Source organism: Fusarium phalaenopsidis, assembly GCF_050370095.1.
Source record: "Fusarium phalaenopsidis strain FUZ10S chromosome Unknown contig_32318, whole genome shotgun sequence".
Taxonomy (NCBI): Eukaryota; Fungi; Ascomycota; class Sordariomycetes; order Hypocreales; family Nectriaceae; genus Fusarium; species Fusarium phalaenopsidis.
Genome location: NW_028145398.1, coordinates 205,488 through 232,792, shown reverse-complemented (window position 1 = coordinate 232,792; position 27,305 = coordinate 205,488). Strand labels below are relative to the sequence as shown.

Sequence of the window (27,305 nt, the reverse complement as noted above, 5' to 3'; positions counted from 1 at the left end):
TGGGGTAGGTTCGTTACAATTGGAAAAGACCCGGGGCTCTCAACAACCTCTTGGCACACAATAGCCTTGATCAATGATCAAGGAGAGGCACAGTAGTATTAGAAGCTATCCTTCCTCTTTCCGCATGAGTGCAAACAAGCAGAGACCTCGTAGAATCACCTTGAGTGGCCTGCTTCAAAAGAACACCGAAGATCGATCTTGAGTTTTGTTCCCAAAGAACATAGGGGGTGAGATTCTCAACAAGCCATCCCGGCCCCTGTCTCAGGTGCATGGACTGCTGAAACAAACAGTCATGAGTAACGGCTGACTTATCTAGCAGGTGGCAGTCACCGAATGATGGGCTTTCGACTTTCAGCGGCAACGTGGAGACATCAACAGGAGTACCATGTGCCAGATTAACTACCTTTGACACCTCAGTCAGCATCTGGAGGATCTTTGAGGCAACTCTTCATAAAGTACTCAAAGTGCCATCATGGCAATCATGTGCCGGAATTCTTCAATCTTGGCCAGTCTATCGAACTTCGTAATTCCTTAATACATGTCGTTGAAGACCATCACATGCTCCTCCCACTGTCAACGCACTGACTTTTGGTCTAGACCTCGCTAAAGTTGACTCCATTCCCAGCGTCTCGGGCCAAGAAGTGTCGGGATGTGGGCGCAAGGGTCCTCAGTAGTGGAATTTAAATCCGCCGAGCTAACGGCCCCAGCACCTGATGCGAGAGGCTGAAGAGCTCCACAAGGGTACCCTGTCACTTAATGAAGGAGCATTTAGAGGAGCGGGGGCACGGGGGCACGGGGCCAAGCTGAACTTCTGAACTGGTAATTCGTCTGATTAGCCCAAACCCCGGGAAAGACCAGCGGCTTCGCCCACCGGCAGTTCTTGGTATTCCATCTTTGAAACATGCTTATCCTTTGCCCCATTGTGAATGGCATGACGTCGTAGAGTGGGTGGAAGGGATCATGATATATAAAGACATGGCCGTCCCTCTACATCGGAAATCTTCATTCCTCGCTATCGCTTCCTTGTTTCATTCATTCGTTTCTCAGAGCTAGTCTCTATTCAATTCACTCTTTTACTGTCAACTTCCTTACTTCAGCATTCTCTTCAAGTAACAACCACTCACTTCAACTACCAACTCCAGCAACCATGAAGTTCTCCGTTGCTTCTGCCGTCCTGGCCTCCGTGGCCTCCGTCTACGGTCACTACACCTTTGACCAGCTTGTTGTCAACGATGCCCTCGAGGGAACCGCCAACACCTACATTCGCAAGCACCAGAACAGCTACATGCCCACCAAGTTCAAGAACCCTCCTTCCGGCTCCATCACTCCTCTCGACGCCGACTTCTCCTGCAACAAGGGAGCCGTCCCTGCTGCACAGGTCTTCAAGGTCAAGGCTGGCGACAAGGTTGGCCTGAAGATGGCATACGGTGGTACCGGCATGGCACACCCCGGACCTTCCCAGGTCTATGTCAGCCCCGTCGATAATGCCGCCAGCAGTGACGGCAGCGGTGACTGGTACAAGATCCACCAGACCCTGATTTGTAAGGCTGGAAGCGCTGAGTCGCTGCGCACTGATGCTTGGTGCACCTGGATGGAGGACCAAGTCTGGTTCAACGTGCCGTCGTCCATCCCCGATGGCCAGTACCTCGTCCGTGGCGAGCACATCGGTCTTCATGGTGCCCACAACGGCGAGGCCGAATTCTACTATGCCTGCGCCCAGATTGAGGTTGCTGGCAACAGCGCCACCAGCATGCCCGGCCAGAGCGTCAAGATTCCTGGTGTCTACAAGGAGTCCGACGAGGCTGTCAACTTCAGCCTTTGGGGATCTTCCACCTCATACCCCGTCGCCCCTGGCCCTGATGTCATTCCTGGTGGCACCATCCGTGGTACTGCTGATGGCGCCACTGGCGATGTTACCGAGACCGTCGCCGGTGGCGAGTCGGACTCTGGCTCTGCTCCTGTCGATACTCCTGCCCCTACTTCCGCCATTGACGATACCACGGCTCCTGCTGTCACCACTGCTGCCCCTGCTCCTGATGCCACTGGTTTCAACGCCGATACTGGATCAGCCAGCCCCTCGACCGGCTCTGGAAGCGGATGCTCTTCTAGCTTCCACGCTCGCCGTATGAGGTCTCTCAAGGCTTAAAGGGCCGATCTGGAGAGACGACGTGGCATATTTGAGTCCATGCAGGATGGATTGTCATGCTATAGGCTTGGAAGGGGTTGAACATGGTCGTTTCCTAGACTGGCTTCTAGATGCAACGGTTTATATAGTTTGAGGGTGAATATTGTTTCTTTCTGAGATAGCTGCTAGTATTGTACATTAGGCATATATATTTATGCATAGCTTACAAGACTCTTCTTCTCATCATCAAGGCCCTCTCGAAAGAAGTTCTCCGTTGCAACAAGACACAATTATTAAAACTGAACGGCATCAACGCCTGACCCCATACAACACCGTAAGAGTTACTCCGTGCCTACCCAGGTCGACAGGTTGTTCATATAGGATTCACTGCTCATGTCAGCTTCCTGAAAAGTGGGGATACAGAACAGACATCAGCCTAAGCCTGGAGAATGAAGGGTTAAGCGCTCATGTAGACAGTGAGAGTGTGTTCCAACTACCTACCTACAGACCCTGCGCATTGGGAAACATGCGCCATCATGCGAGATGCAAGCGATGCCTTAGACGACTCTGGCCGGGCTGTGTGAGCTCAGTCGAATTGATAACATCACAAAGATGCCCGCACATGGCCAATCCTTGTGGAATCTGCGTACCCATACGGACCTGTCTCGAGTATTCTACGTCATGCGTAGAATGTCATCTACTCCTGCAAGTCATTGAGGCCTTTTCCCCTGGTTAGATCAATGCTCGTAAGGATGGCCATGGTTTGATACGGTTCTTCAAGCCAGTTCCATACCAGGTAGAGCTCCTTTCAGGGCCGGTAAACGAAAATGCCAGGTTCCCCGAGGATATACAGAAGATTAGCTCGTTCCAATTCTTCCATAAGTCAAAGGGTAAGTCAGCTCGCCCGACAACTAGATACCGACACATGAGCCTCGGTTGTCTCTTTGAGCCTTAGCCAACTCTTGACTAGGAGAGCACATGTACGATGAGTGCGAGCCCATTTACGACGAGTTCGCCCGAGGGCCGGACGGACGCCCCCTTTATTCAAAAATACCGGAACCTACGAATAGGCTACGACTCCCCAGGGCTCAGTCTCTCAGTGTTGTCGTGGAATCTTTCTCTCAAGCCGCCTTTGATAGAGTGGCCAAGTGGCTCTCATATTGTCTCGAGCACGATGAGGCATGTGCCATGCCGAACCCAGGCTTTATGCCGCGTCGTCTTATAAATGGTGGCTCATGGGATGGGTCGCGTGAGCCATTCCTCTTCAGGCCTTGTCAACCTGCACCATACGCGTGTCTTATTTATTGCTGGGGCTCAGATATCGCCGGCATTTTGAAGACAACAATGCACATCAATTCTCACCGTGAGTCCATTCCTATGGCCAAGATGCTCCTTGCGATCCAAGACGCCATTATTGTATGTCGCGGACTGAAGATCCGGAACTTGTGGGATGACTCTTTATGTATCCCCCAGGGTGATCCAGCGGCATTGCCTCACAGATGGATCAAGTCTATCTCCACTCTCTCCTCACCATCTCGACCCTTGAACCCTCCAGCTGCAAGTCGCACTTTTTGGGAAAGCAGCGCTATGGCGACCCTAAGTGGCAGCGCCGGTTTGTCGCTAATTTGCCCTCTGGCTATGATGAAGCGCCTCTCGAGATATTCGTTCAACCTACCATTGACACCGACGACACGTCCAAAAAGTGGTCATTTGACAAGAGGGGTTGGTGCCTACAGGAAAGCCTGCTCCCTAATTGTCGCTTGTGCTTCACTAGAGACGAAATGATCTGGGAGTCTCTCTGCCGGAAGATCTGCGAATGCGGACATATACTATGGAGGCCTCAACCTTTCCAGCTTCGGCGGCTCGCAACGCCTCTCAAAGCAGGCCGCCTCAAAGCCAAAGTCAAGCCCTCAAACCCACTGCCCGCTATCACCTTCTACCAGGAAAGTTGCATGCGTGGCCCGGAACGAGACAAACTCAGTATAGCCCATGAGAGATGGAAAGATATTGTCACAGAGTACTCAAGTCGGTCTGTATCACGACGGAAAGACAAACTGAACGCTCTTTCTGAGCTGGCTAAACTTTTCCGCGAAACTCTCCAAGCAGATGAATACGCTGCAGGTCTCTGGAAGCGAGAGTTTCATTTTGATCTTGCTTGGGGGGCAAACTGGTTCCATCCTTATATTGAGCCTCAAGACATTCCCAAACCGGACACCAACCAAAAACCCAACAGAGACGATGAGCTTGGTGGGATACCAATTTGGTCGTGGGGATCGGTTGACAGGCCCATCACGTACAACTTTAACGAGCCCTTGAGGTATTCGCAGTATACGCTCGTTCTCTCGAATTGCGTCAAAGTTGAGAGATTAGCTTGCCAGACGGAACTCCTAGATGATGAAACGAGCGCAGTGATTAGTGGGAAGGCTATCCTCGCTGCGAGCATGGTTCTCGCGAACCTGGTCACTGAGCAAACACCATGTGTGCAAATTCAGTATCGGGACAAGCCGATTCAAGTGATTTGGGATCACCTGAAGAGTGTTGCAGTTGATGATGACCTTTACTGCTTCAAACTGTTCTCTTGGGAGTCAGCAGATGACTGTTCTGTTGCTGATGAACTAGAAGTGGAGGAACCAAATACCTGGTTCCTGGTATTAAGGCCGTCTACTTACACCAGAGGGGCATTCCGACGAGTTAGTATGGGTTAATGTGACGGTGATGTCTTTAGAGATAGTAACACAGTTACTGTAGAGATTGTATAGTAAACCTTGTAGTCCCTTCTAGGCCAGTCAGAAAAGTAGGGAATAGCCATATATACACTCCGAACTCACAGTACCGATGCTTTCGACACGAGTAACGAGATTCTCAGGCAAATCTGCCGCACAGGTTTGCAGCACCTCACGCTACATATCAGACCAGAGAATTCAGAGCCCAATCAAGTATCCTTCATTCATCTACACGAGTATTGACCATGGCACAGAGTGTGCGTTCCTCAAGACCCATAACCACCCTTTTCCAATGACTGACTTCAAATCCCCGCAACATCTGATCCTGACTTTCGGGTTGAGCCTCAAGACTAGAGCGCTAACAGAGCCCTCAAGAGGCTACTAAATCCGCAGCAATCGCGCAAGGACTTAGTGTGCAACTCGGCCCAGAAGGAAAAGGGCCTGCTTGTTACTAAAGTTGGCGACATCTCCCATGATTTCGGCGGCCTCGGGTCCCTCAAAAGCAGTCTTGATTTGGTCCGCGTCTTCCCACTCGACGATGGATCCGAATGCGTAGGGACTTGGCGAACCGTCCAATCCGGCAGTAAATTGCGTTGCCGACCAGCTTTTGACACCGTATTTGCCCCAGCGCTCTTGAATTAGCGGCATGTGCTTAGAGACGTAATAATCGAAGTCGTATTTGGCATCGGGTTCATTGGGAAAGAGAACAGTGATGGTGAAGGCCATGTTGGTAGTGGTTTTGAGTGCGAGTTGAGTGGGAGGAGAAATGAGGAAATCCGAGTTCGCTTTCGTGATTCAACAGTAAAACTGACAATGATGAAGAATGGGTTGCACTTCCAATAGATAGAACATTGACGAGGGGCTATCGAGTCTTTATGCCTAAGCTGCCTGTGTCAACGGTTGCCAATCACTCCTTGGACCACGGAGTTACCGGAGGTAAACGTCATCACAACACGTTGAAAGTTCAAACCGTTAGAATTAAGGTTCGACATTATCAGCCGATGGTTCGTATTGCAAGGTAGGTGGCAGGGAACATCAAGTGCGTTTTCGGCGTTAAGACACACTAACTTGGTCGCTCTTCGGCATGTGTGATAAGTCCGAAAAATGGCTTCCACATAAAAGGCATCCTCTAACTCTAGAGTTCCTTATCTAAGCCCCAAAGCTACGAAAACAACGCATCCAGTATATTCTTTACTCCTCATCTATCTACATCATGTCTACCAGGCAGAAACTTCTTGTCGTCCTTACATCCCAAGATGTACTTCCCACACGGGCCAACATGAAGACGGGATGGTATCTCCCCGAGTTGGTTCACCCATACAACGACCTCGCTCCCCATGTGGACCTCATTGTAGCTTCGCCTAAGGGAGGCGAAGCTCCTGTCGACCCATATTCGATTGAGGATGCCAAGAATGATGAAGCTTGCCAAGCATTCTTGAAAGAAAAGGAGCATGTTTGGAAGAACACGCAGAAGCTTGAGAGTTTTCTTGGCAAGTCTGATGAGTATATCGGTATCTTTTTCGTCGGTGGCCACGGCCGTACGTGTACTTTTTCCTCAACCACGATGAGACGCTGACAAAGCTATCAAGCCATGTTCGACCTAGCCGTGGATAGCACGTCCCACGCTCTGGTTCGTGAGTTTTACGAGTCCGGTAAGCTGGTCTCAGCCGTTTGCCACGGGCCGGCTGCCCTGGCTAACGTCAAGCTATCGGATGGAACATATATGGTCGATGGCCAGGCCGTCACCGGTTTCTCCAATGCTGAGGAGGAGGCATACAAATTCACCGACGCAATGCCTTTCTTGCTTGAGGACAAGCTGCAGGAACATGGAGGCCGGTACGAAAAGGCCGACCAGCTTTTTGGCGTCAAGGTTGTCACCAGCGGTAAGAGTGAGAACCTGATTACTGGTCAGAATCCTCCCAGTGCTGGAGTCATTGGCAAGGTCTTGTTGGAGGCCATTCGCAAGCGTGCTCTCTGAGTCAGGGGTGAATGCCATTCGCAGTTGTTAGTCTACTGAAACATGATTGTATTTTCAAGATCTTGCACTATCTAGATAGCGAGACTTTTTTTTAGCCATTCTTCCGAGGCTCTCACCATCGGTAGCCAATGCCAGAGGTCTTCCATCGGCACACATGATGACGCCGAAGGCCCAATGAGAGGTCGACGTTGACCCCCTTACATAATGGTCAGCAATCGATCACAACCTTCTATGAATACGTCATCAAACGTCGACGGCCCAAGTTCCCCATCCTCGTGTCCATCTTTGACCTGCAATCACTCACAATCCATCTGATCTTCCTCCTACATCTATCTCGGAAGGGTTCATCCTTCCCGCCTATGGAGAATGGCCGATCCTCTTCAGGATTCAGACCAAGACGAGCAACAGTCGACAGAATCAGGGCATGGTCAGTTGGATCAATATTCACTGCAACTAGTCCAGCGGCTCCATGACGAGCTAAAGGACAACCTCTTGGCCGTCCATCTTTTCGGTTCGGCTGGGTACAGCGCATACCAGCCTGGCATCAGTGACGTTGATGTCTATGCAATCATACACGAGCCGATATCCGATTATCGTCACCTCTCTCACATCATCAGCCATCACTCTCTACCCTGTCCGGCACGTAAACTTGAGTTTGTCCTCTTCACCAAGGCCAATGCGGCCCGGCAGGCACCCGATCCCAAGTTCGAAATGAACTTCAACACAGGCAAGGGTATGGAAGACTACATCAACTTGGATTCCCAAACTGAGCCACGGTTCTGGTTTTTACTTGACATCGCCGTTGGTCGCGAGCTGGGCAAGTCAATCTTTGGTCCGCCACCCGATACGCTCTTTGCGGCTCCATCATTGGAATGTGTATTCGATTGTATGATCGAATCCTTAGCCTGGCACCGTCAAAATGGCCCAGTGGATCACAATGGTATCCTCAATGCGTGTCGGCAGTTGAGGTACGAAAAAACTTCTATATGGGGCTCCAAGAAGGATGGTGGCGACTGGGTCCTTGAACACTACGACCATCCCAACATCGTTACCCTTGCCATGGAAGCCCGGCATTCAGAGACGCAATTACCGCCAGACCTGGGGGCTGACTTTCTGGATTTTGTGGAAGACGAGATCAAACGAGACAAGGTGTCAGATGAGCAAGGTTAAGATGGAAAGGAATCACTCGCGCGATGGACATGAAATAACGGGGAGATTGTATTAATCGTGGGACCATGGTTGAGGTTCTATACTTTTGATCCCACGGAGGAGACATGCTCATCCAAGGCCAGGGACTAATGTATCCAATTTTGTTTCCCCCTACTCACCACAACTAGTTTATCTACCTTAGTATTCAACTTTTGTTCTCAGTCTTTCCCCATACTTGTACGACATAACTATCATGCCAATCATACCCAAGGATATCCCTGCGAGCAGCGTATTACCCCATCCCTGGTCCAGCGCTTCATACATCTTCGGGCCAGCAAGTGGCAAAAGGGCGCCGCCGACACTTCTCAGGACAGTGTTGGCCGCAGTAGCACTGGCAGCGTAGACAGGGAACGCATCGACCAAGTAAGTGCTCACAGAACTAAAAACCGTGATCATTCCGAAGCCAATCAGGAATGTGCCAATAATAGGCACAAACCAGAAGACTCGGAACTGGGCCGTCCAGCCATACACCAATAGTCCAATAGGGATGATTGCGCTGCAAGGAATCATAAGGGGAAGACGATACTCTGGCTTCATCTCTCCGCCTTTGGTGGCTAGTCTCTTCACAATAGCGTCTGAGAGCAAGCCAAAGACGAAGAGTCCAACGATCTGGCCACTACCAAAACCCAGGTAAACAAGTCCGACGTTAGTGACTATCCCATATCTGGTCCTGAAGACTTCAGAGACAGTGGTGAACAGCAGGTAAAGAGTTCCGTAAGCGATGGCAGTTAGAAGAGAAAGGCCGAAGATGATTGGCGATAGAAAGAGCATCTTCAATGGGCGAGCCAGGCTTTTCTTCAGCACCTGATTCGTTGTGTCGGAAACACGGGTGGAAGAGGCTTGCTGAGTGTCGTGTAACTTCTGCAGCTTCCTTTGCTTCTTCTTGAGCAGAGTTGGATGGTGAGTCTCCTTCTGAATGAAAAGGCAAACAGCTAGAACAGCGCCAGTCTGCATTGGCCAGTGTCAGCAAAAGAGATTGGAGTTGAAGGATGCTTAATCTCACCATAATAACAAGAAGCCAAAAGTTCCACCTCCAGCCCAAACTTCTAGAGACATATGCCCCAACTGCAGGTCCAAGACTCGGGCCCAGTAGCACAGGCATATTCCATATGGCCATCGCTCGGCCTCTCTCCTGCTGTCTGAAACAGTCTGCGACGCTGGCCGGCCCAAGAGTCAAGGGGCATGCGCCCACCAGTCCAGTGAGCAGACGAAAGACGATGAACATGGGCATGTTGACAGACAAGGCGCATGCGATGTTCGTCAGGAGGAAGAGAAACATGCAAATGTGGTAAACTGGAAGACGGCCGTAAAGCTCGCTAAGTGGGGCGAGGAATAAAGGGCCAAAAGCATACCCAAGCAGGTATATTGATACCGAGAATGAGCCTATATTGCGGTTTGTTTCACCCATATCGTCCATAATGAGTTGGACAGCGGGTGCAATCATGGAAGATGCAAAGGGTCTAAGAATCGAGATCAGCACAAGATTCCGTGGTTGCAGGCTGTAGCATGTCAGGGGCCACAAACGTCAGTAGCGTCAAAGTTGACACCGCCATGGTGTTGATCCAGCGCTTGGACTTTGGCCAATTCAATGGCATCTCAGGATCGTCTGGTCCATCCCAATCGATTGGGCCACAATCTGACTGACTTGATCCCGATTGCTCCTCCTTTTCTGTTGATGTTGGAACTGGGGATGTGCCATTCTCCAGCTCCAACTCGGTGCGCGCTGCCATGACTGTCGGAGGCCAAATCTCAAATGTCGGATAGCGTGATGTCGCCAGGTGAAGTATTGAGCTGCGATGTTCTTGAGATGATGGTGACGGGACCGTTGAATGCTTCTCGCCAAAGAATTGAGGACCGCAGTGGTATTTAAACTGCCATTTGACTCAATCTCTAAGCTGGCAATATCTCTAAAATCCGAGAGAGTTCCTTGAGGCAAGAAATTGCAAATGGAGAAGGCCAGTGCAGAATCATGATCCTCCCCTCCCCCAGATCACTCTCCGGAGACTGAGACCACTGGGACCAATCAGCGAGCAAATCTTAAGTCCGGACGTCCGTGTTGGCCATCGGGGAGTCTCCCCGACACAAGCAACTTTAGCCTAAAGCTAGTGTCAGCAAGTTGCATGCACCAGCCAGGGTCATCTTGGCGAGATTGGCCAACTGCTTCCGGGGTCATGGTTCCGATGACCCACACAAGTGAAGCAACAGGGTAGGGAGACAATTATTTCATAAACACGTTCAAATGGCATTATAATCACGGTTTTAATAGATTTCTTAAAGATGTAGAGTGATATATAAACAAAAAAGATATTTTATGTGATTTGAGGAGTACTGGAAGGCTAAATAATGCGCTAATTGTCGGCTTTTATGATGTGAGTGTTTAATGTTGTGAACTTTCGCAAAAAGATCCTGTGTTTCCATCATATTATGCACTTGAGCGGTCAGGAGCAGGCCTTTGTCACGTGAGGATTAAGGGCGCCTTATGTCATCACACCATGACGTCATCATAGTGCTTAGAAACACAACCTTCGCGTTCTCAACCCCACACACGCTACACCCATCTCGCGATAGCCTCATTTGCCGGCAATTAGAACACCAACCATCGCGGTAATTGTAGAGACAATCTCGGCCTCTATTACACCGAAGTAAAGATTTGAGCTGCGCCATTATGGTCCTAGATCTAAATAGTGTCTTTAAACGAAGCAATTCGCAATAATAAATAAAAACAAGGCCATGAATACATGGAGTACTGAAATGATTCATCATTTATTGTCTACAAGAAAATTAAAGCCCAGACCAACAGGTCGTGTCCATCACCTCCAACTTCCCTTCCAATAATATCTTCTGACTACTAGACCCTACAAGCACCCTGTACACTCCCTTTTCACAAACCCAGCAATGCATCTCCTCGTCCCAAAACGCCGTTGTAAACCGATCCAGTGGTATTTGCACCCGCTGTGTTTGCCCGGGTTGCAGGTGTACTTTCTTGAACCCCTTTAGCTCCTTCTTGGGCTTCGCGATAGAGGATGTTGTCTCGTCGGCCGCGATGTACAGCTGAACGGCTTCAGCTCCAGCAACTGAACCCGAGTTCGTGACTTCCAAATTCACGTGTAAGGATGTGATAGTTAGGTTCGAGTACGTAAACGTAGTGTATGAGAGGCCGTGGCTGTGCACATAATGTTAGCTCGGTTCTTCGCGTCTCAGCGTGGGCAAAGGGGAGTCAACTTACCCGAAAGGGTAGAGCACGTCTCGATCCACCTTCTCGTAGTATCGATATCCAACATAAATGTCCTCACCGTATATGACGCGCCCCCTCTCGCTTCCAAAGTTGAGATATGTCGGTGTGTCCTCGATTCGTCGTGGGAAAGAGAGCGGCAGTTTTCCGCTGGGACAAATCTTGCCGAATATGACGTCGGCAATGCCGTTGCCAGTCTCATTACCCCCCATCCATGCATGCATATGCGTCTTGGTGCGCGTGGCCCAAGGCAACATGTTGAAGGGTGTGCCACTCTGTGACACGATGATTGCGTCGGGTGCTGCATCTAGGACGGCTGAGATGAGGCGAGGAAGGAATCCTGGGAGTTCCATGTGCTGACGATCAAATCCTTCTGATTCTTGATCTCTTGTCAAGCCAACACATAGAATCGCCACGTCCGACTTTGTTGCTGCATCAACAGCCGCTTGGATGGACGCATCAGGGTCAATCACTTCCACGAGGCCCAGTCTTCCCGCACCGCCACCGAAGTTGACCACGCCTGGTTTGACGAGTTTGGATGACGGTGCACTTTCGTATTCGACCTTGATCCTGTACTTCTGGCCCTGAGTGAGGTGCATCTCGGCCTTTTCCTCCAGAGTTCCCTTGCCAAAGAAAAAGGTGCCGCCTCGCTGCACAGCCGTGTTGTCGATCAACAGCTGGCCGTCGACATAAAGCCGGGCTGAGCCATAGACGGCCAAGCCAAACTCGAAAGGCCCTGTAGCTTGCCCAACAAAGTCGCCCTCCACTTCAGCGTAGAACAGCTTTTCCAACTTCGGATGGGAGTAGCCCATGAGCTGCCAAGAAGACTCGGGCAACAAGCTCTCGTCGATGACCTCGCGATCTGGGATTGTTGGCGGTTCTCGGTAGAAGCGGATTCGCAGACCAGGACATCCATCAGGTGTCATGACATCCGAAGCTTGAAGAAGAGGGTTCCAACCACTTGCCGAAGCGCCGATTTCGTATTTGACCTCGACATCGGGTGGTAGTTGGTCGACAATCCCTTCAAAGGGAGAAACAGTGTAGTATGGCTGAAGATGTGCTGAACCACCACCACAAAACGACGTGTTCTTCATGTTGGGTCCAATCAGGGCGATGCTCTTGAACGGCCGCTTGAGCGGTAGTAGGCCCCCCTCGTTCTTCAACAAGACGACACTATTCCCGGCCAGCTGTCGGTTAAGCTGTCTGTCTTCGGGAAAGTCTCGACCACCTTCTTCAGAAGCCACAGCGACCTTGTTACATCTCTGCACAAACTCCAGCACGTTGCGTGCTCGTGTGTCTATCGTCGTCCGGGATACCTTTCGAGTCGACACCGCAAGGTCCAGTAGTTGGCCGCGCTGTCTGGTTGGCCCCGGCATCTCAAGGTCCAACCCTGCGTTGAGAGCTTCGGCGGTCGAGTAGGTACCGAACCTAGAAGGATCGTCGTTAGTCTCGAATTTTACATGAACCACATGTGCTGTTGTCGACGTACCAGTCGCTCATGATCAGCCCCTTCCACTGCCACTCCTCCCGGAGGAGGCCATCCAACAGATCTCGACTTTCAGAGACATGCTTTCCGTTGACTTTGTTGTAGCAAGACATGACAGCGCCAGGTGCGGCATCGCGAAGGGCTATCTGGAAAGGGAGCATGTGAATCTCTCGCAAGGCGCGCTCGCTAACCACGACGTTGACCCCAACTCTTTCATGTTCTTGGTCGTTGGCCAACCAATGCTTGATGACAGACACGACGCCGGTCGACTGAACGCCCTTGATGTATGCGGCAGCCAGCTTGCCTGTGGCATACGGGTCCTCTGCCAGGGACTCAAAACCACGACCACCTAGCGGGGAGCGTTGGATGCAGACTGTTGGCCCGAGCCAGCAGTGGGCTCCTTTTGCTTTGCATTCGTTGCCTATCAGAATGCCTGCCTGATAAAGGAGATCTTGATCCCAAGTTGCTGCTAGACCAGTACCGCAAGGCAAGCATGCTGCAGGTACACCGTCGATAAATTTGGTCCCTCGCACGCCGTTCGGCCCATCGCTCACGCGGACGGAGGGAACGTTGAACCTAGGTAGAGGAGCTGTGTGCCAAAAATCCCGGCCTGTATCACAGGGCAAGTTAGCATGGACACTAGCATCCTGTGGCCGCTTGAGGATTCGAAAAGGGGCACTCACCAGACAACAATGAGATCTTTTCTGACACGGATGCATTTTTGATAACATGATCGATGTCAAAGTCGCTTGAAGCATCAGAAGGAGCTTGCACTTTCAGAACCATAGTTGTGGTGGTCCAAGGGAGGATGTTTAGAAGACAATGGCGGATGTGAAGCTTCAAGGCCTAGAACAGTGTTCCTTGTCGCCCGGGCCGGTATCAAGACTTCCACCACACTTATATTCCAGGTAAAAGGTAAATGGTCAGTACGCATGCTAGACTAGAGGACAAGCTCCCTGCCTAAGCCTGGCCTTGGCGAAGTGGTGGGCCTTGAATTGCATGGACCGTCGGGGAGCCTCCCCGACCATAAGCCTCGGGGGTGGAGAAACACCAAGGAGAAACGGGTGATCGATTGCCTACTCTAGTGGAGTCGGGTAATCCAGACTTGACTCCAATATCGCTTCCACTACCTGTTTAAGGTTGGAGGCTCCCCCATTCGGCTCGTCAAATTGTGGCTGATTCGAGTCCACAGCCTGTCGAACCCTGTCTCTCCATGTCTCCGGTAGAATGACATTCTGCACAATACGGGCCGCTTGGGTCTCATCGGCTTGGCGCTGAGCCCTGTGGACAGCCGCCAGGGTTAAACATGAACTGGCTGTCATGCGGATGGTGTACCAGGCGCCCTGGTGTCGATGACCCACGACTTGACCCAGCTTAAGCATGCAGAATTGTAGACATTGTGATGCAAACGAAGAAACCGGGGCATGGAAGCAAGGATCCATTCCGTCTACGAGCCGATCCACGCAAAGCCGGACGAACGGCCGTGATACAAGCTCGCGAAGGGTGAAATACCGATGCCGCAAGACAAAGATCATGGCGTTTGGATGAAAGTCGATTTGGTAGCCCTCTGGGATGTCAAAGTAGAAGATTGGCGGCAACGACGAGTACCAGTCAAAGATCTGAGTCTCCATCATCTCCGCTTGGGAGATCATGCGGCGAACCTGCTTCTCCGTTGGTGTGGCGGGAACCTCCGAGTTCATCTGGAGTAGTCGATTTATGAGATGCCTTGCCGCGATCTCACTGAGGTAGTAATACCAACTCCGCTCTCGCTCCGTTGTATCGGGATCTAGCGGGTGCGAGCCGAGACTTGGAGGCTGGGGGAACGCCAGGGGAAAATACGCGTTGTCGAGGACCGAGGGGCTCGGCAACGGTAATTCTAGCCTTAGCTCGCATTCCGACTTCCAGATGGTAAAGTAGAGAGCCTGCATGATGGTGAGTTCGTTGGAGGAAGAGTCGGCCTGGTTGATGAGTTCGCCGTGGGGAAAGTGCGTCAAGCTGAGACTATGCCATGCTGTGCCGGCGAGGCTGAAGTGCTTCCAAGCTTCAAGAGGTTCGAGTCGATGCATGTACCAGATGCCCGCCAGACATAGGCATTGAACGGCCTGCACACTGCTCTGCCCTGACGCATAACCGAGGCGTTTGATGGCGACATTCCAGAATTGCATTGACAGGTCCAACTCGGCGTTCTCTCTAGCCATTTGATCTGGCGTAGACGACAAGTGCATCTCATCTCCTCCGACGGATTCAGGGTATGGCTCGGTGATGGCAGCGTTGGCGCACACCAGGGCTACCAAACACGTCTGTGTAGACCAGTCGAGTCCGTCCTCGGCAACTTGTAGCATCATGCGATGCAGATCGCTTAGGTCTAGGATTGGGTTCTTGGTGTGGAGAGTATCGATATACTTTGACTCCAGCCGCGCGAGCTGAGGATAGCTTGTATCCGGTAGAGAATAACTACCCATACTTGGAGGGTTCCGCTGGGCGAAAAGGCATTGTGTGGGCCGGTCTGGGGCAAATATTTCCCAGTCGAGGATTGATTCAACGCCCTGAGGTCGTACCGTAGCGTGATGCGTTAGGCTCTCCGCCCCCCCGGATTGATGATGCTGCTCGGAGACTGACTGGGGCACATAGGGCGAGGAGTCGATAGCCTGTGCTGGTGACTGCTGCTGGTAGTGTTGGAGAGGCTGTTGACTCTCCACCAGTCTTGTCAGCTTGTGGATTGCCTGTAGGATCTCGGCCCCCGAGACCGAGCTACTGATACATGAAGACTTGGTTAGCAAGCCACTCGTTAATGACGACCTGCACCAACCAAACAACCTGGATCTTACCCCGCATCTTCTTCGTCCGGATAGACACAGACCAAATGGCGCCTCAAGCAAAACCCACAGGTTGGTCGACGGTTGTCGCATCTGGTCTTGCGGAGGCGACATTTTTCGCATGCGGTAACGCCCCGAGGTTTGGGGAACGGGACCTGGCCCCTGCCATTTTGATGGGTCGTCGTTGGACTGTTGCGGCTAGTCATGGAGGCTGGCCAACGGTGCTGAGGGCGGTTGTGATGGGGGTTGAAGATATCGGGGAGGACCCGACGAAACCAAGATCAAATATGAATACAAGAATCCTACAGTAGGAGGCGTTGAGCAGGGGAGAGGCGCCCTAGGGCTATTTAAATGCATCGGGGAGGCTCCCCGATCCGTAGGGGACACCAGTAGCGCCACCATACTAGCCAGACAAGGTTCCCACCACCATGCGATCCTGTACCGAGCGAGAAGAAGCGAGCGTAATGTTCAAACCATTCTCCATTGTCGCAAGTTGGTTCAAGCCATGTGATCGAAGAAACTTCAAGTGGATGCATCATGACTGTGGTTGGCCACACCGGATAACCCCATCCCTTGTCCTTTGCACCTTCACAGCTCAATGCCCTCCCCGCATCCCCATCTCCCCAGGTCTAGGCTCGATCTAGCCTCCCCGCAACTTTAACCATGGGACCAGCGACAGTAGCTCCGGTTCTCGGTCCTGAACCATCCATGGCCTGACCTCACCACCAACAAGTCTGCTCAAAGTCGGCTTCCCCTTGACATGGCTCGACTCTTACATTGATGCTACTTGGCAAGGTTATAAATATTCCTCAGCAACCCAGACGTTTGGGTTATCTTGGCCAGCAATCAGCACGACTCATCAACAGAATCCCAATCGCAAACTTTTCAGCCCCCTTCATTTTGCAACCTTGCAGGCATCATGGGCCTTTTCAACAGGAAGAAGGAGAAGAAAGATGCCGCGGAAAACACTGTTGGGCCAGAGCTACTCAAGGTAACATCAACATTACACTAGTTGACAGCGATTTCCGAGTCTTTGCGCAGCCGATGCTGACTCAACTCAACTTAGGTTCTTCCCAACATCGACGTCCCTTGGTATCGAACGAAGCATCTCCTCCTGCTGAACTTGATCCTTCTTGTTCCTCTGTTCAGCTCCTCCGCTGTGGGCTATGATGGTGAGTTCCGCCCCGGCTTCTTTCGAGTTGCTATACAAAGGCTGACGGCGGCGCGTGTGACATAGGCTCCATGATGAACGGCCTCCAGACACTCCCACAGTGGCGAGGATTCTTCAACCACCCTCCCGCACCGGTGCTCGGAGCCATCAACGCAGTCTATCCAGTTTGCAAGATTCTAGGTCTGGTCCCTGCTACCTTGATCTCGGATAAATGGGGTCGCAAGGTGCCAATCTACCTTGGACTTGTCGCTCTCGTCTTGGGACCAGCTATTCAGGCAGCATCGATGAATCTCCCCATGTTCATCGTGTCTAGGGGCATCATTGGATTCGCTACAGTTTTCCCTCAGGTGTCATGCCCGATTCTCGTGTCGGAACTGTCTTATCCGACACACAGAGGCAAAATGACGGCCCTGTACAACACGTTTTTCTACTTTGGTGCCATTGGAGCGGCTTGGATCACTTATGGAACCTTCAAGATTCAGTCTACCTGGTCTTGGCGTATTCCTTCGGCATTGCAAGCAGCCATTCCCTTTTGCCAGCTGCTGTTCATCTACTGGGTTCCTGAGTCACCTCGGTTAGTAGCAGGCCAACCGGAGGAATGACAGTTTGCTAACCAACATGACACATTAGATGGCTCATCGCCAATGGCAAAAAGGATCAGGCTGTTGCCCTTCTCACCAAGTGGCATGCGGCTGGGCAGACAGCCTCTCCTCTTGTCGAGTACGAGATTACCGAGATCGAAAAGGCTCTTGAACTGGAGCGCAACAAAGAGTCATCTGTCTCGTGGTTGACCCTCGTCCAAACCGGTCCTATGCGCAGGCGAACTTTCATCGCATTCATTGTCGGCTTCTTTAGTCAGTGGAACGGTATCAGCGTTGTGACATATTACCTGACTCTTGTCCTCAACACCATCGGAATTACCGCCGTGAAGGACCAAACCTTGATCAATGGCCTGCTTCAGCTCTTCAACTTTGCTGCCGCCGTCTTTGCCGGTGCCATGATGGTTGATCGATTTGGACGTCGAAGACTGTTCCTGGTATCCACCATCGGCCTTGGCCTTAGCTACATTGCCTGGACCGCGCTTACGAGCTACTTTATCAAGAGCCACGACGAATCGGCAGGTCGAGCGGTCGTGGCGTTCATCTTCATCGCCTTTTTCTTCTACGACATCGCTTGGACACCACTCCCGCAGGCATATACCATCGAGATCTTCCCCTTCCTTACGCGCAGCCGTGGCTTGACCACCGCGCTCACATCCTCCTACTGTGGTCTGATTGCCGCCCAGCTGATCAACCCCGTTGGCTTGGCTGCGATTGGTTGGAAATACTACATCGTGTTCTGCTGTATTCTGGCTGCCCTGTCCACCCTCATCTACTTTGTCTTCCCCGAGACCAAGGGCCGCACCTTGGAGCAGATCACCGAGATCTTTGATGGCAAGAGCATTACTGTGGCCGCTGAAGATGTTGTTAGCAGGGGAAAGTTTGGAGTTGTGGAGGAGGTTGAGATGCCAGGCAAACGTGACAGCACAGATGTCTAAGCAGCAAATTGACCTCTTTGTCAGGTGGTCTCTACATAGAGGCGTGAGTAACAAACAGGGCCTCTGAGACCTCTGAAAGATGGTCATTTGCCTCCTGCGAGAGACAGAGTTGGGCATAGTAGGAAGAAGACACCTAGCTTTGAGCCGTAAAGGCATATACTATATGTTTATGCGAATGGCCGTCTGTGTTACAGGTTCTCTTCCCTCCATGTTGTGCTCTAGAAGCATGTCCGTAGTGTCCTCAGTGCATCCATTCCCTTAGTCCAAGACCTTGTCTCTGTAATGCCAGCCCTAATGGTGTGCTGATACCGCAGCCATTAATTCTTGATGGACTTGAGAATCACCTCAAAAGCCTTCTGGCTAATCACAAACGTGGGGGCGACAGGGAATCCGCCCGGAGTGCGAGGGAAGATGGATGCATCAACAACGCGAAGGCCGTCAACTCCATTGACCTTGAAGTTGGAGTCGACGCAGTAGTTCTTGTCACCAGCAGGACCCATGCGGCAGGTAGAGGTCGCGTGATGACTGAAAGCTTCGTCCATGAGTCCCTGGCGGACATCTACACTGGGAGGAGGCTCGATAACCGTGTACGGGGCATACGGCTCTCCGGTCGCGTTGAAGATTTGCATGGTGTGCTCGACAGCCTCCTGGATGGCCTGGAGATCGCGGTCTCCCTTCTCAGCAAAGAAGTTGAAGTTGATCTCTGGGGCTTCTCTGGGATCCGCTGACCGGAGTGTGATGGTTCCTGCTTGGTTTCCAGTTTGCATCTTGACCACTGACCAGAACCATGAAGTGGGAGGGGCCTGGTATGTAGAATATCCAGGGAAGTAGCCGCGGAACACAACACCAGCAGCTCCAAAGAGAAACAGATCCGACTCGTCAGTCTCACTGACGCTGGACTTGTAAAGAAGACCAAGAGGTGCTGCACCTTCGCCGTATGGTCCAGTGTGAGACTGGTTCCACTCCTGCAGACAAGTGTCGTTGGGCTCAAGGGAAAAGTCGCATCGGGCAAAGGGGTTGTTCTCCCAGGGGATAGATGCTTCGACAGTAACACCACCCTCGTAGTTGTCTTGGAGATAGTTGCCCTGAGAACTCATAATTAGCACCGCATGTCATCACGTCCGATTGCTGACGGGAACTCACCACAGCCGGAAGGTCTACCACGACATCGATATGATGGCTCTCAAGCTCCTCACGAGGGCCAACGCCGCTGAGCTTGAGAATCTGGGGCGTATTAAAGGCACCTCCAGCAACAATGACTTCTCGAGAAGCAGTGACGTTCATCAAATGACCCGAGTCGGATTCATTGTACCGCTTATCAGCTGAGTACAAGCCCTTACCCTTGAGGTACTCAACGCCGTAGGCTCTTGGCTTCCCATCCTTGCCGTCCTTAAACAGGACGCGTGTCGCAAGAGACTGTGTGCTGAGAGTCAGAGGATACTTGGGAGATCCATCTTCAGCTTTCGCAATGAGCGTCTCGTGGAGGTATCTCCAAGATCCAGTGCGCTGCCTCAAACCATCAATGTGGAGGGGAAGCTGATAGAGGCCAGGCGCATATCGATCAGGCCCAATGCCGTTGAGGTCCCTCTGCATCAGCGTTCCGATCTCCTCCGCGTTTTCGACTTCAATGTCCTCGGTCAGCCGGAAGGCATGGGTCAAGACCTCGACAACTCCAGGACGGTCAGTGATGTAGGAGATGTTGTTTCGATTGCTCTACCGCATGTCAGTTATTAGGCTTCGGGCGGGGTTCAGGTCTGCGATGACGTACGCCAATGAAGCCTTCAAAGCCGTGGCCAGGGGTGCCCTCAGGAGCGTAAGTGCAGTTCTCCAGGTCCATAAAGAGGCGTCTCATGCTGTCAGAGCTCCAGGACTTGTCTCCAGTGAGCTCAGCAATGTAGTTCCAGTCACTTTCGGGTGGCAGAGCAAAGTTCATAGCGTTAAGCTGAGCAGAGCCGCCGAGAGTGGCACCTCGGGGGTAGAGAATCCCAAGACTGTAGGAGTTAGCATGGTAACCTCTTCAGGGAAAGGTACTTGCTGGGACACTTACGGCTCTGCACCCTCTGGAGGATCAAGTCCATACCACAGCGTCCCGTTTGAAAGCCGATAGGTATACTTGGAGTCACGGCGTGCTTGCGTCACGTTCTGGTAATGGTTTACAAAGAACGACCAAGACATGCTGGGTTCTTCCGAAACGTTATCCGCGCTGATTTCTCTAGTTAACCACCAACCTCCAAGTGATATGGGTACGTAGGTAAGTTACAATGATGGAAGACGCTGCAGCAGCGTGTCTCCCTGATCATCTCCAGCCTCAAGTAAGAAGACGGAATGACCAGCGCGGGCTAGGTTGGCACTGCAGATAAACACAGTCGGTAAGCTGTTACTATGGTCTTGCAATCAACTTACGCCAGAGTGCCACCACCTGGGCCTGAGCCAATGATGACAAACTCATACTCGGCTGTCTTGTTGCTGTTGGTTGGGAGGGCGGCAGCCAGCCCACAGAAGAGGCTAGGAACCAGCAACTTCATCGTATTCTGTATTCGTTCTTGTTCTGTTGTTGGTGTTTCTGTGCTTGTTGGTTAATGGAGATATCTGGGAGTCAACCTCTGTTTTATACCTGTTCGGCCTCTCCCCAAAGTCAAGCGAGGCTCAGGCCTTTAGGCTTACAATTCACGTAGTACGCAAGCATTACCAAAGTTCTCAACATGTGGAGTCGTAACCCTGCGGCTGTGCACGAGATGCATCGTCAAGCCTCAACTACCTTGAGCAATAGATTCAAGGAATTCCATCTGTACCACTTTGCCTTGGATCATGTTAACAGCTAATGACGATCATCTAGGTCCCCTGGTTAAGCATAAGCCAGCGCGTTACATCTACAGGGCCGCTAAGGCCCAGGGTGTAAGACCCCCCACCGGCCCTTACGTGTCGTCGGATTTATCGAGCAAGAAAACCCGCATCTCCGATAAAGCTGACTCCGGCTTTCCAACCAGCGATTTCCGACGAGATGTGTAATCCCGTGCTCGCCTCCGGATTAACTGTGTCTAAGCTTATGCCAGAGATCATCACCTTAATTCATAGAATGACATATTGTTCTATTGACCTGTTCTCACTACCACCATCAACTTCATCTGTTCCCCAGTTGCTCTGTCCCGTCTAATGCTCTAGTCTAGTCCACGGGCCTCAAGCTGCGCTGCGAAAAGGCTTGTCGGCTTAACCTGCTTGTCAGGGCGGATAAAGGTACCGTTCCCCGACGTCCCATTCGTCCCTCCACAGCCGATACACCAGTTAATGCCAAGCGGCGGTGACTGGACAATAGCCTCACCCCTCAGATTCCACCCAACGCCAGCATTTATCGTCCATCCATGGCCTGTGCCATTTGAAGCTCGATTGACAAAGAGAGTCGGCACTGATGTCCCTTCAACAAGCAACCCATGCGCCCACCTTTCATGAGGGTAAATGGTCTGCATGTCAGACATAGTGGAGTGTCGAATGACGGTATTCGGTCCCGCGGCTAGCGAGTCTGTTGCCACAGAGAAGCACCTCGCTGTTGGGAGCCCGATCTGCTTGCAGTCTTGTACAAGAACCTGGGAACCTTGAATCAAGACGTCGATGGGAAGCGCTCTTCCTTCAATGTCGTGATCCCGATTCATCTCGACATCTTGAATGGTGATTCGAGAAGCGTCCGTCTCAACATCGAAAAAGCGGTTGAAGCCTTCCAACTGTAACCCGCTTGCCCAACTATCAACAGTCCATGATGGGAACTTGACTGCCGCAAAATTGCAAGTCTCGTTACTGAGTGGAGCCCCAGAACAGGAGTTGGGAACTTGTATGCGAAGATTGTGAAGTCCCATCTCCGAGTATTGCTCTGGAGGCTTGTAGGCCCAGACTTCGGGCTTCATGTACCTCGAATCAAGAGCGTCTGTCAATGGTATCTGAAGCGTGATCTCCGTGCCATTGATAGACTTAATCACATTTGGTGACATGATCTTCTTGTTCAACTGTTGTTTGCTTAGTATCTAATTATCTCTATGTCGCAGGGGGGGCGTCCGTACCGTTATCCATGTTTGTGCATCGCCATCTCGTACCAAGTCACCCATTCCGTTATACCTGATCCAAGATTCTTCTGTAGCCCTGGATATGTACACGGTTTGGTTGACTGAGAGATCGGTGTTGTTCCGGATGTTCACAATGGACGAGCCGATGGGAACATAGTCGTCGATGATTCTTGATTTGGCCCCAAACTCTGCCTTGGAAGCGATGCCAATACTCCCAAGAGTGAACACTGGGCTGGATGGCTGTTCTTGAAGAATCAAGAGGGTTTCACCACTCTTGGATCCCCGAACAGTGACTTTGCTGCGAAGCTGAATTCCAGCACTGATGTGGAAGCTACCCGGTGGGAGCTCAACAACGCCTCCGCCACTAAGGGCAACAGAGTCAATGGCCTTCTGAATCAAAGGACTTATATCATCATAAGTCTTGCTCGGAAAAGAGAGGGTGGCATCGGCAGTGTTGACAGTTGGAAGTGATACCTCTGAGTTGTGGTAGCCAGAAAAGCTGAAGTCTGGGAGCTTGTCCCCGTTGGGACTCACAATCGAGCGCCAATCCACTGTAGATTTGTGTCTGTTGTCGCATACAAAATAAACAGTTAGAACGACTGCAAGTATCGTCAAGATTACGAGATGCCACATGTCCGCAGTGAGGCTCAAGGCAAACTTGTCCGAGATGCTTCAGAGAGGGGATGATGAAAGTCCCCAAATGCAACGTTCAAGGCCAGGGCTAGGAGAATCCACCCCTCTTAGAAAATGGGAAAGTGACTGATTGCTTCCATGCCTTGACTCTTGGACTGGAATGGATTGGCCAGGTCTGGATCATCGGAAATGGCTAGAGGCGCCGCTCGATGTAACCCCGCGTCCTCACAAGTGATAGAGTTTAAAGTAGGTCCTTTTATCACAACCCATTATCCTGTACCCAAGACCGGAGGATTTTGTCGTGTCATTTCTCACTTATCGGATGTAAGATGGGCTTGATCAGACCCTCTGGTCTCGGGACTTAACATTAGAGCTATATCTTGGAGGCAACCATTTCATCCCGACTTTCAGGCTAAAGGAGAGGAGTGGGCTAGAACTGGGCCTGGCCTCGGCCTGAAGACAGAAACGGTTGGATGGAAACGGTCTGGGTATACTGTCCGTCACGATTGATCATGGGGAGAGGGGTGAAAGTACACCATGGTGTCTAGATTGAGGTATTTCAGCTACCTGTAGGGTAGGTCTCCCAGACAAGTCTTGTTCCGCCAAGCATAGACCAGAGAGGTAACGCGAGATGGGCTTATCATGCGTTATTCGAGACGTGAGGACAGTTGAATTAAGAAGAACAGAGGAAATTATCTCTAAAATCAATGAAAACGTCCTTGCCTACCTCAGGCCTCCCTACGGCGTTTCGATCTGCAAAGCCACCCGCTTCTTTATTACGCCCTGCTCTGATCGTAAATTCTGCTTCTTATCGCTGATCTACGCGTAGGGACCACTTCGCTCGCACTCACTAAACATAGCCGCTAATTAGGCTCGGGGTTCGGGCGTGTATTCGAAAGTGGTAGCACCGAGAGATACTAGCTAGACCGGTGCAATAATGGTTGAGTCTCGCCAAGATTGCGACATCTGTCTCAAGGGCTGAACTTGGTCGGAGCACGACTGTGCATGCTGAGTCGGGGCCTGAAGGACATGCTTTATTAGGAATGAGCCGCATATAACGGCCAATATTAACGCCTCTGTTGACAAATCGAACGGCTTCTTTGCGGTGTTCATGCCAGTTGGTGGACTTGCCTGGATGACTAGCTTGCCACCTCCGCAAGGCAAATAGACACGGTAAATGTTGGGTGTAGTGATAGGAATGTAGAATACTGGCGCCGTTTAATGGTAGACGCTAGTCTCCAGTCTCCCCGGCGGGTCAGAGCCGGTGACTGCCGCAAGTGGCTGAAGAATGTGGGACCATGGCCCTACCAAGTATCTCCTGATGCCAAGTATTCCCAAGCCCAAAGCCGGCTTGGCGTTTTGCTCCCGCCGGGTCGAGACGGTTCGGGAACTCTGCGGTTGCGGCGTCTTACCACGTGCCACTGCCAGGTGCCGGGAATGCAAGGAACGGACCCCCAGGAGGTCCTTGCGGTCTAGACAAAGTATCGGCTTTGGCTAAAGTTAGTGTAAATGACAAGGAGCCATAGCTTAGACCACGGGCGCTTGGGAGGCTTCTCGCCCCAATCTGGCTGCCGTGATGGTTACATCTCCCCAACGCCCGTAGCTCACCACTAAAATGCAGGAACACTTAGAATGTGGACGTCCGCGCTGAAGGGCACAGAGCTAGGATAGGAACCCGGGCAGCCATGTCAACACCAGGCTGAGATCCCGCGGAGAGAAGGTAGTGGCTGGACAGGGGGGATTTAAGAAACTGCGCTGTTGAGTCATAACGCCGCAAACCCCGGCACGTCCCTAAATGCTCTCGCCTCAGATCTTTGATTTTATCTATCTTGTATTGCTAAGATTAGAGAAACCGCCATGTCTTCCTGAACCTCGAACTACGACACAAGGTAGGCAGGCCGACGTGTTCAACGACTTAAATGGCCGAAACACAGACGAACTTTGATGGTGATGAGATATCAGATTCGGCGTAGCTCTTTGATTGTCTATTTCTAATCTAATCAAGGAAGAGTAGTGTAGTATTCTAGTTGGCCGAAGTGCTCCGTTGCCGCATCTATCACTTCCCCGAGCCTTCCGGAGCTCCTGTTCCTTGTTGGTGACGCGTGCGTTATTCTATGTCATACCCTTCAGTGCTGGGAGCACGGCTGGGAGCACGGTCCCTCCTCTGGTCCGGCCCTGCATAGACTGGCTTTGGAGGAGTGATTTCTCCCCTCTCAGCAGCGGATAGCTCATCATTTGTGGGGGGCGCCATCACAGTCTCTGTTTCTGTCGTGGCGGCAGCATCTGCGGGAGGCGCCGATGAAGCTGTCACTCCGGACATGCCCCATACTGATGTCATTGTTAGTCTCGCAATTTCCAAGTGAGACGTTTTAAGACGGACGTACCTTGACTGCCAAGATTGGTAGCAACCTTTGTGAAGATGATGACGCTCATGAACGGCGATATCATTTTGTTGATGCAATATCCTAGTATCAGTTTGTGACCACGTTTTCTTAGCTCTGATTCCAGCAGAATTGAGCAAAAGAACCAGACAGAAGGTACTTGGCCAATGATCAACATGGGCATAAGCTTCATGATGCTGGCATGATGGGTCAGGCTCCTGATGAATAGAATAGTGTTCAAGACCCGGTAGTAGACCATGCTGAGTCGCACAACTTCGATCGTGGCGGCGATGCGAGTCAAGGGAATCATCTTTTCTCCCGCAAGGTAGAAGTAGTTGTTGAAGTAGGCGTTTGAGCCCCAGCGACGTCTTTGACTCAGATAATGCGCGATGGATTGGGGCGCCACTGTCTCACTAACGGCGTCGGGTACGAAGAGTGTCCGGAGATGTTTCCCTTGGGATAACATGGAGTACGTGAGCCTTCTGTCGGTACCCTATATGATGTTAGTAAGGAGATGAAATGAGTGTCTGCAAGGTTGCACTTACAAGGTATTGGACTTGGTGAGAAATCACCATGTATCCAGTCACAGGTTCTGCGTATTTTCGAATAGCACCTGCCATCTCTTCTCTGACTGCAATCATTGTGATGCATCCTGGAAGGCAAGTTACCTTGCCAACGATGCCTTCTGCTCGTCTTCTCACGTATTGCCCGAACGTGTACTATGACAGTTAGTCAAGGCCGGGATGTTTTAGTTATCTGAGACACTCACCTGAAACTGTTGATATAAATTCCAAAAAGACCATTCAAACCCTGGTTCAAGTTCAACAAGAACCAATCCACACGCAGCAATAGCATTCTTGTCTCTGGCGATCGCATTTGCAAGAAGGGCGACTGCTCCCTTGTAAATGGTGGAGTCTGCATCGGTGCAAAAGACCATATCAAAGCCGTTGAACTTCTCGCCCTCGGTGAGAGCAGGGAGGACATCCTCCCAGATCTCCTTCCGTAGCAGCTTGGTATAAAGAGGAGAATTGTCTCGTGCATAGTTGAAGAGGTCGTGGCAGAGGATGAGAGAGTCCTTCTTGCCTGCATTCTTGACCTTTTCGATGACAATGACGGGCACGTCCATCATGAACCCGGCGAGGACACGAAGACAGCCCTTCTTCCATTTGAGAGACACATAAGGTCGTTCAAATCCACTGACAACTCGAGTCATGTGTGATCGCACATCTCGAGGCTTGCCGTCAAGGATGACAACCATGACCTGACGGTGCGGTTCGACACCATTGTCCCGAAGAGAGTAGATGGTCTTGACGATTTGCTCCTCGCTCTCTGAATATGCAGGGATCAAAGAAAGTATCCAAAGCTGCTCGACTTCCTTGGGTGGCCGAAACTTGTGGTAGATGGCAGTGACCATCATGCCAAGTGGTGAAAGAATGGCTGACAAGAAATCCTTGCTTTTGATGAAGAGAATGGCGACAAAGATGAGCTTGCTCTTCTTTCCAAAAAAGGCCGTGGCGGTCATGCAGATGTTGATCAAGATGATGATGCCGAGAAAGATAATTCTCTGGTTCCGCAGATCCCTGGGCGTAAGAATGCGAGCAGGATCAACAGGATCCTCGATGGGAGGGTAGCCACATGTCTCAACAGTGTCTTTGGGACCTGGAGGTGGCTGTTCAACCGCCGTCTTCTCACTTGATGCATCTTGATCTCGTGTTGATGCTTTCTGAGGGGCATCACCAGACGCTGTGATGCCCGTTGTCGAAGGCGCGGTGACATGCATGACTGATGTTGAAGCTGGTAGTCTGGTTTACGATATGCCATGAAGTTTCGAGATGGAGGCGTTTGGTCTAAGAAATGTATAATAACTAGCAGCTTCTAAAGAGTTTGCCGCCGGCCGGTGTAGTAAAAGGGTCCGACGCCGAGAGGCGAGTGAATGGTGTCAATAGCCTTAGTCAAATTCCG

General features: G+C 51.4%; 10 protein-coding genes across 10 annotated transcripts; 4 read left to right on the top strand and 6 right to left on the bottom strand.

Moving 5' to 3' along the window:
- Positions 1–1,147: 1,147 nt before the first annotated feature.
- LRP88_12474 (glycosyl hydrolase family 61-domain-containing protein) lies at positions 1,148–2,146 on the top strand (the record flags this gene model as incomplete). Its single annotated transcript, XM_083248867.1, has 1 exon — positions 1,148–2,146. The coding sequence occupies one exon, from the start codon at positions 1,148–1,150 to the stop codon at positions 2,144–2,146; it is 999 nt and encodes a 332-aa protein (XP_083095322.1).
- Positions 2,147–5,256: 3,110 nt separating this feature from the next.
- On the bottom strand, positions 5,257–5,574 carry LRP88_12473 (uncharacterized protein; the record flags this gene model as incomplete). The annotated part of the gene is made up of 1 exon (XM_083248866.1): positions 5,257–5,574. One exon carries the CDS (start codon positions 5,572–5,574, stop codon positions 5,257–5,259), a length of 318 nt encoding a protein of 105 aa, XP_083095321.1.
- Positions 5,575–6,061: 487 nt separating this feature from the next.
- Positions 6,062–6,826, top strand: LRP88_12472 (type 1 glutamine amidotransferase domain-containing protein; the record flags this gene model as incomplete). Its single annotated transcript, XM_083248865.1, has 2 exons — positions 6,062–6,386; positions 6,438–6,826. 2 exons carry the CDS (start codon positions 6,062–6,064, stop codon positions 6,824–6,826), a joined length of 714 nt encoding a protein of 237 aa, XP_083095320.1.
- A 366-nt stretch (positions 6,827–7,192) lies between these two features.
- On the top strand, positions 7,193–7,996 carry LRP88_12471 (uncharacterized protein; the record flags this gene model as incomplete). The annotated part of the gene is made up of 1 exon (XM_083248864.1): positions 7,193–7,996. One exon carries the CDS (start codon positions 7,193–7,195, stop codon positions 7,994–7,996), a length of 804 nt encoding a protein of 267 aa, XP_083095319.1.
- A 177-nt stretch (positions 7,997–8,173) lies between these two features.
- LRP88_12470 (major facilitator superfamily domain-containing protein) lies at positions 8,174–9,765 on the bottom strand (the record flags this gene model as incomplete). Its single annotated transcript, XM_083248863.1, has 3 exons — positions 8,174–8,983; positions 9,039–9,495; positions 9,560–9,765. The coding sequence occupies 3 exons, from the start codon at positions 9,763–9,765 to the stop codon at positions 8,174–8,176; spliced, it is 1,473 nt and encodes a 490-aa protein (XP_083095318.1).
- Positions 9,766–10,667: 902 nt separating this feature from the next.
- On the bottom strand, positions 10,668–13,539 carry LRP88_12469 (beta-glucosidase; the record flags this gene model as incomplete). Its single annotated transcript, XM_083248862.1, has 5 exons — positions 10,668–10,706; positions 11,015–11,198; positions 11,262–12,695; positions 12,757–13,363; positions 13,437–13,539. The coding sequence occupies 5 exons, from the start codon at positions 13,537–13,539 to the stop codon at positions 10,668–10,670; spliced, it is 2,367 nt and encodes a 788-aa protein (XP_083095317.1).
- A 149-nt stretch (positions 13,540–13,688) lies between these two features.
- On the bottom strand, positions 13,689–15,775 carry LRP88_12468 (uncharacterized protein; the record flags this gene model as incomplete). Its single annotated transcript, XM_083248861.1, has 3 exons — positions 13,689–13,693; positions 13,859–15,504; positions 15,582–15,775. The coding sequence occupies 3 exons, from the start codon at positions 15,773–15,775 to the stop codon at positions 13,689–13,691; spliced, it is 1,845 nt and encodes a 614-aa protein (XP_083095316.1).
- A 713-nt stretch (positions 15,776–16,488) lies between these two features.
- Positions 16,489–18,277, top strand: LRP88_12467 (uncharacterized protein; the record flags this gene model as incomplete). The annotated part of the gene is made up of 4 exons (XM_083248860.1): positions 16,489–16,560; positions 16,636–16,741; positions 16,807–17,314; positions 17,371–18,277. The coding sequence occupies 4 exons, from the start codon at positions 16,489–16,491 to the stop codon at positions 18,275–18,277; spliced, it is 1,593 nt and encodes a 530-aa protein (XP_083095315.1).
- A 317-nt stretch (positions 18,278–18,594) lies between these two features.
- On the bottom strand, positions 18,595–20,802 carry LRP88_12466 (GMC family oxidoreductase; the record flags this gene model as incomplete). The annotated part of the gene is made up of 6 exons (XM_083248859.1): positions 18,595–19,362; positions 19,421–19,990; positions 20,046–20,268; positions 20,325–20,480; positions 20,538–20,627; positions 20,681–20,802. The coding sequence occupies 6 exons, from the start codon at positions 20,800–20,802 to the stop codon at positions 18,595–18,597; spliced, it is 1,929 nt and encodes a 642-aa protein (XP_083095314.1).
- Positions 20,803–25,069: 4,267 nt separating this feature from the next.
- Positions 25,070–27,123, bottom strand: LRP88_12465 (uncharacterized protein; the record flags this gene model as incomplete). The annotated part of the gene is made up of 4 exons (XM_083248858.1): positions 25,070–25,290; positions 25,347–25,836; positions 25,889–26,062; positions 26,176–27,123. The coding sequence occupies 4 exons, from the start codon at positions 27,121–27,123 to the stop codon at positions 25,070–25,072; spliced, it is 1,833 nt and encodes a 610-aa protein (XP_083095313.1).
- Between the last annotated feature and the right edge of the window lie 182 nt (positions 27,124–27,305).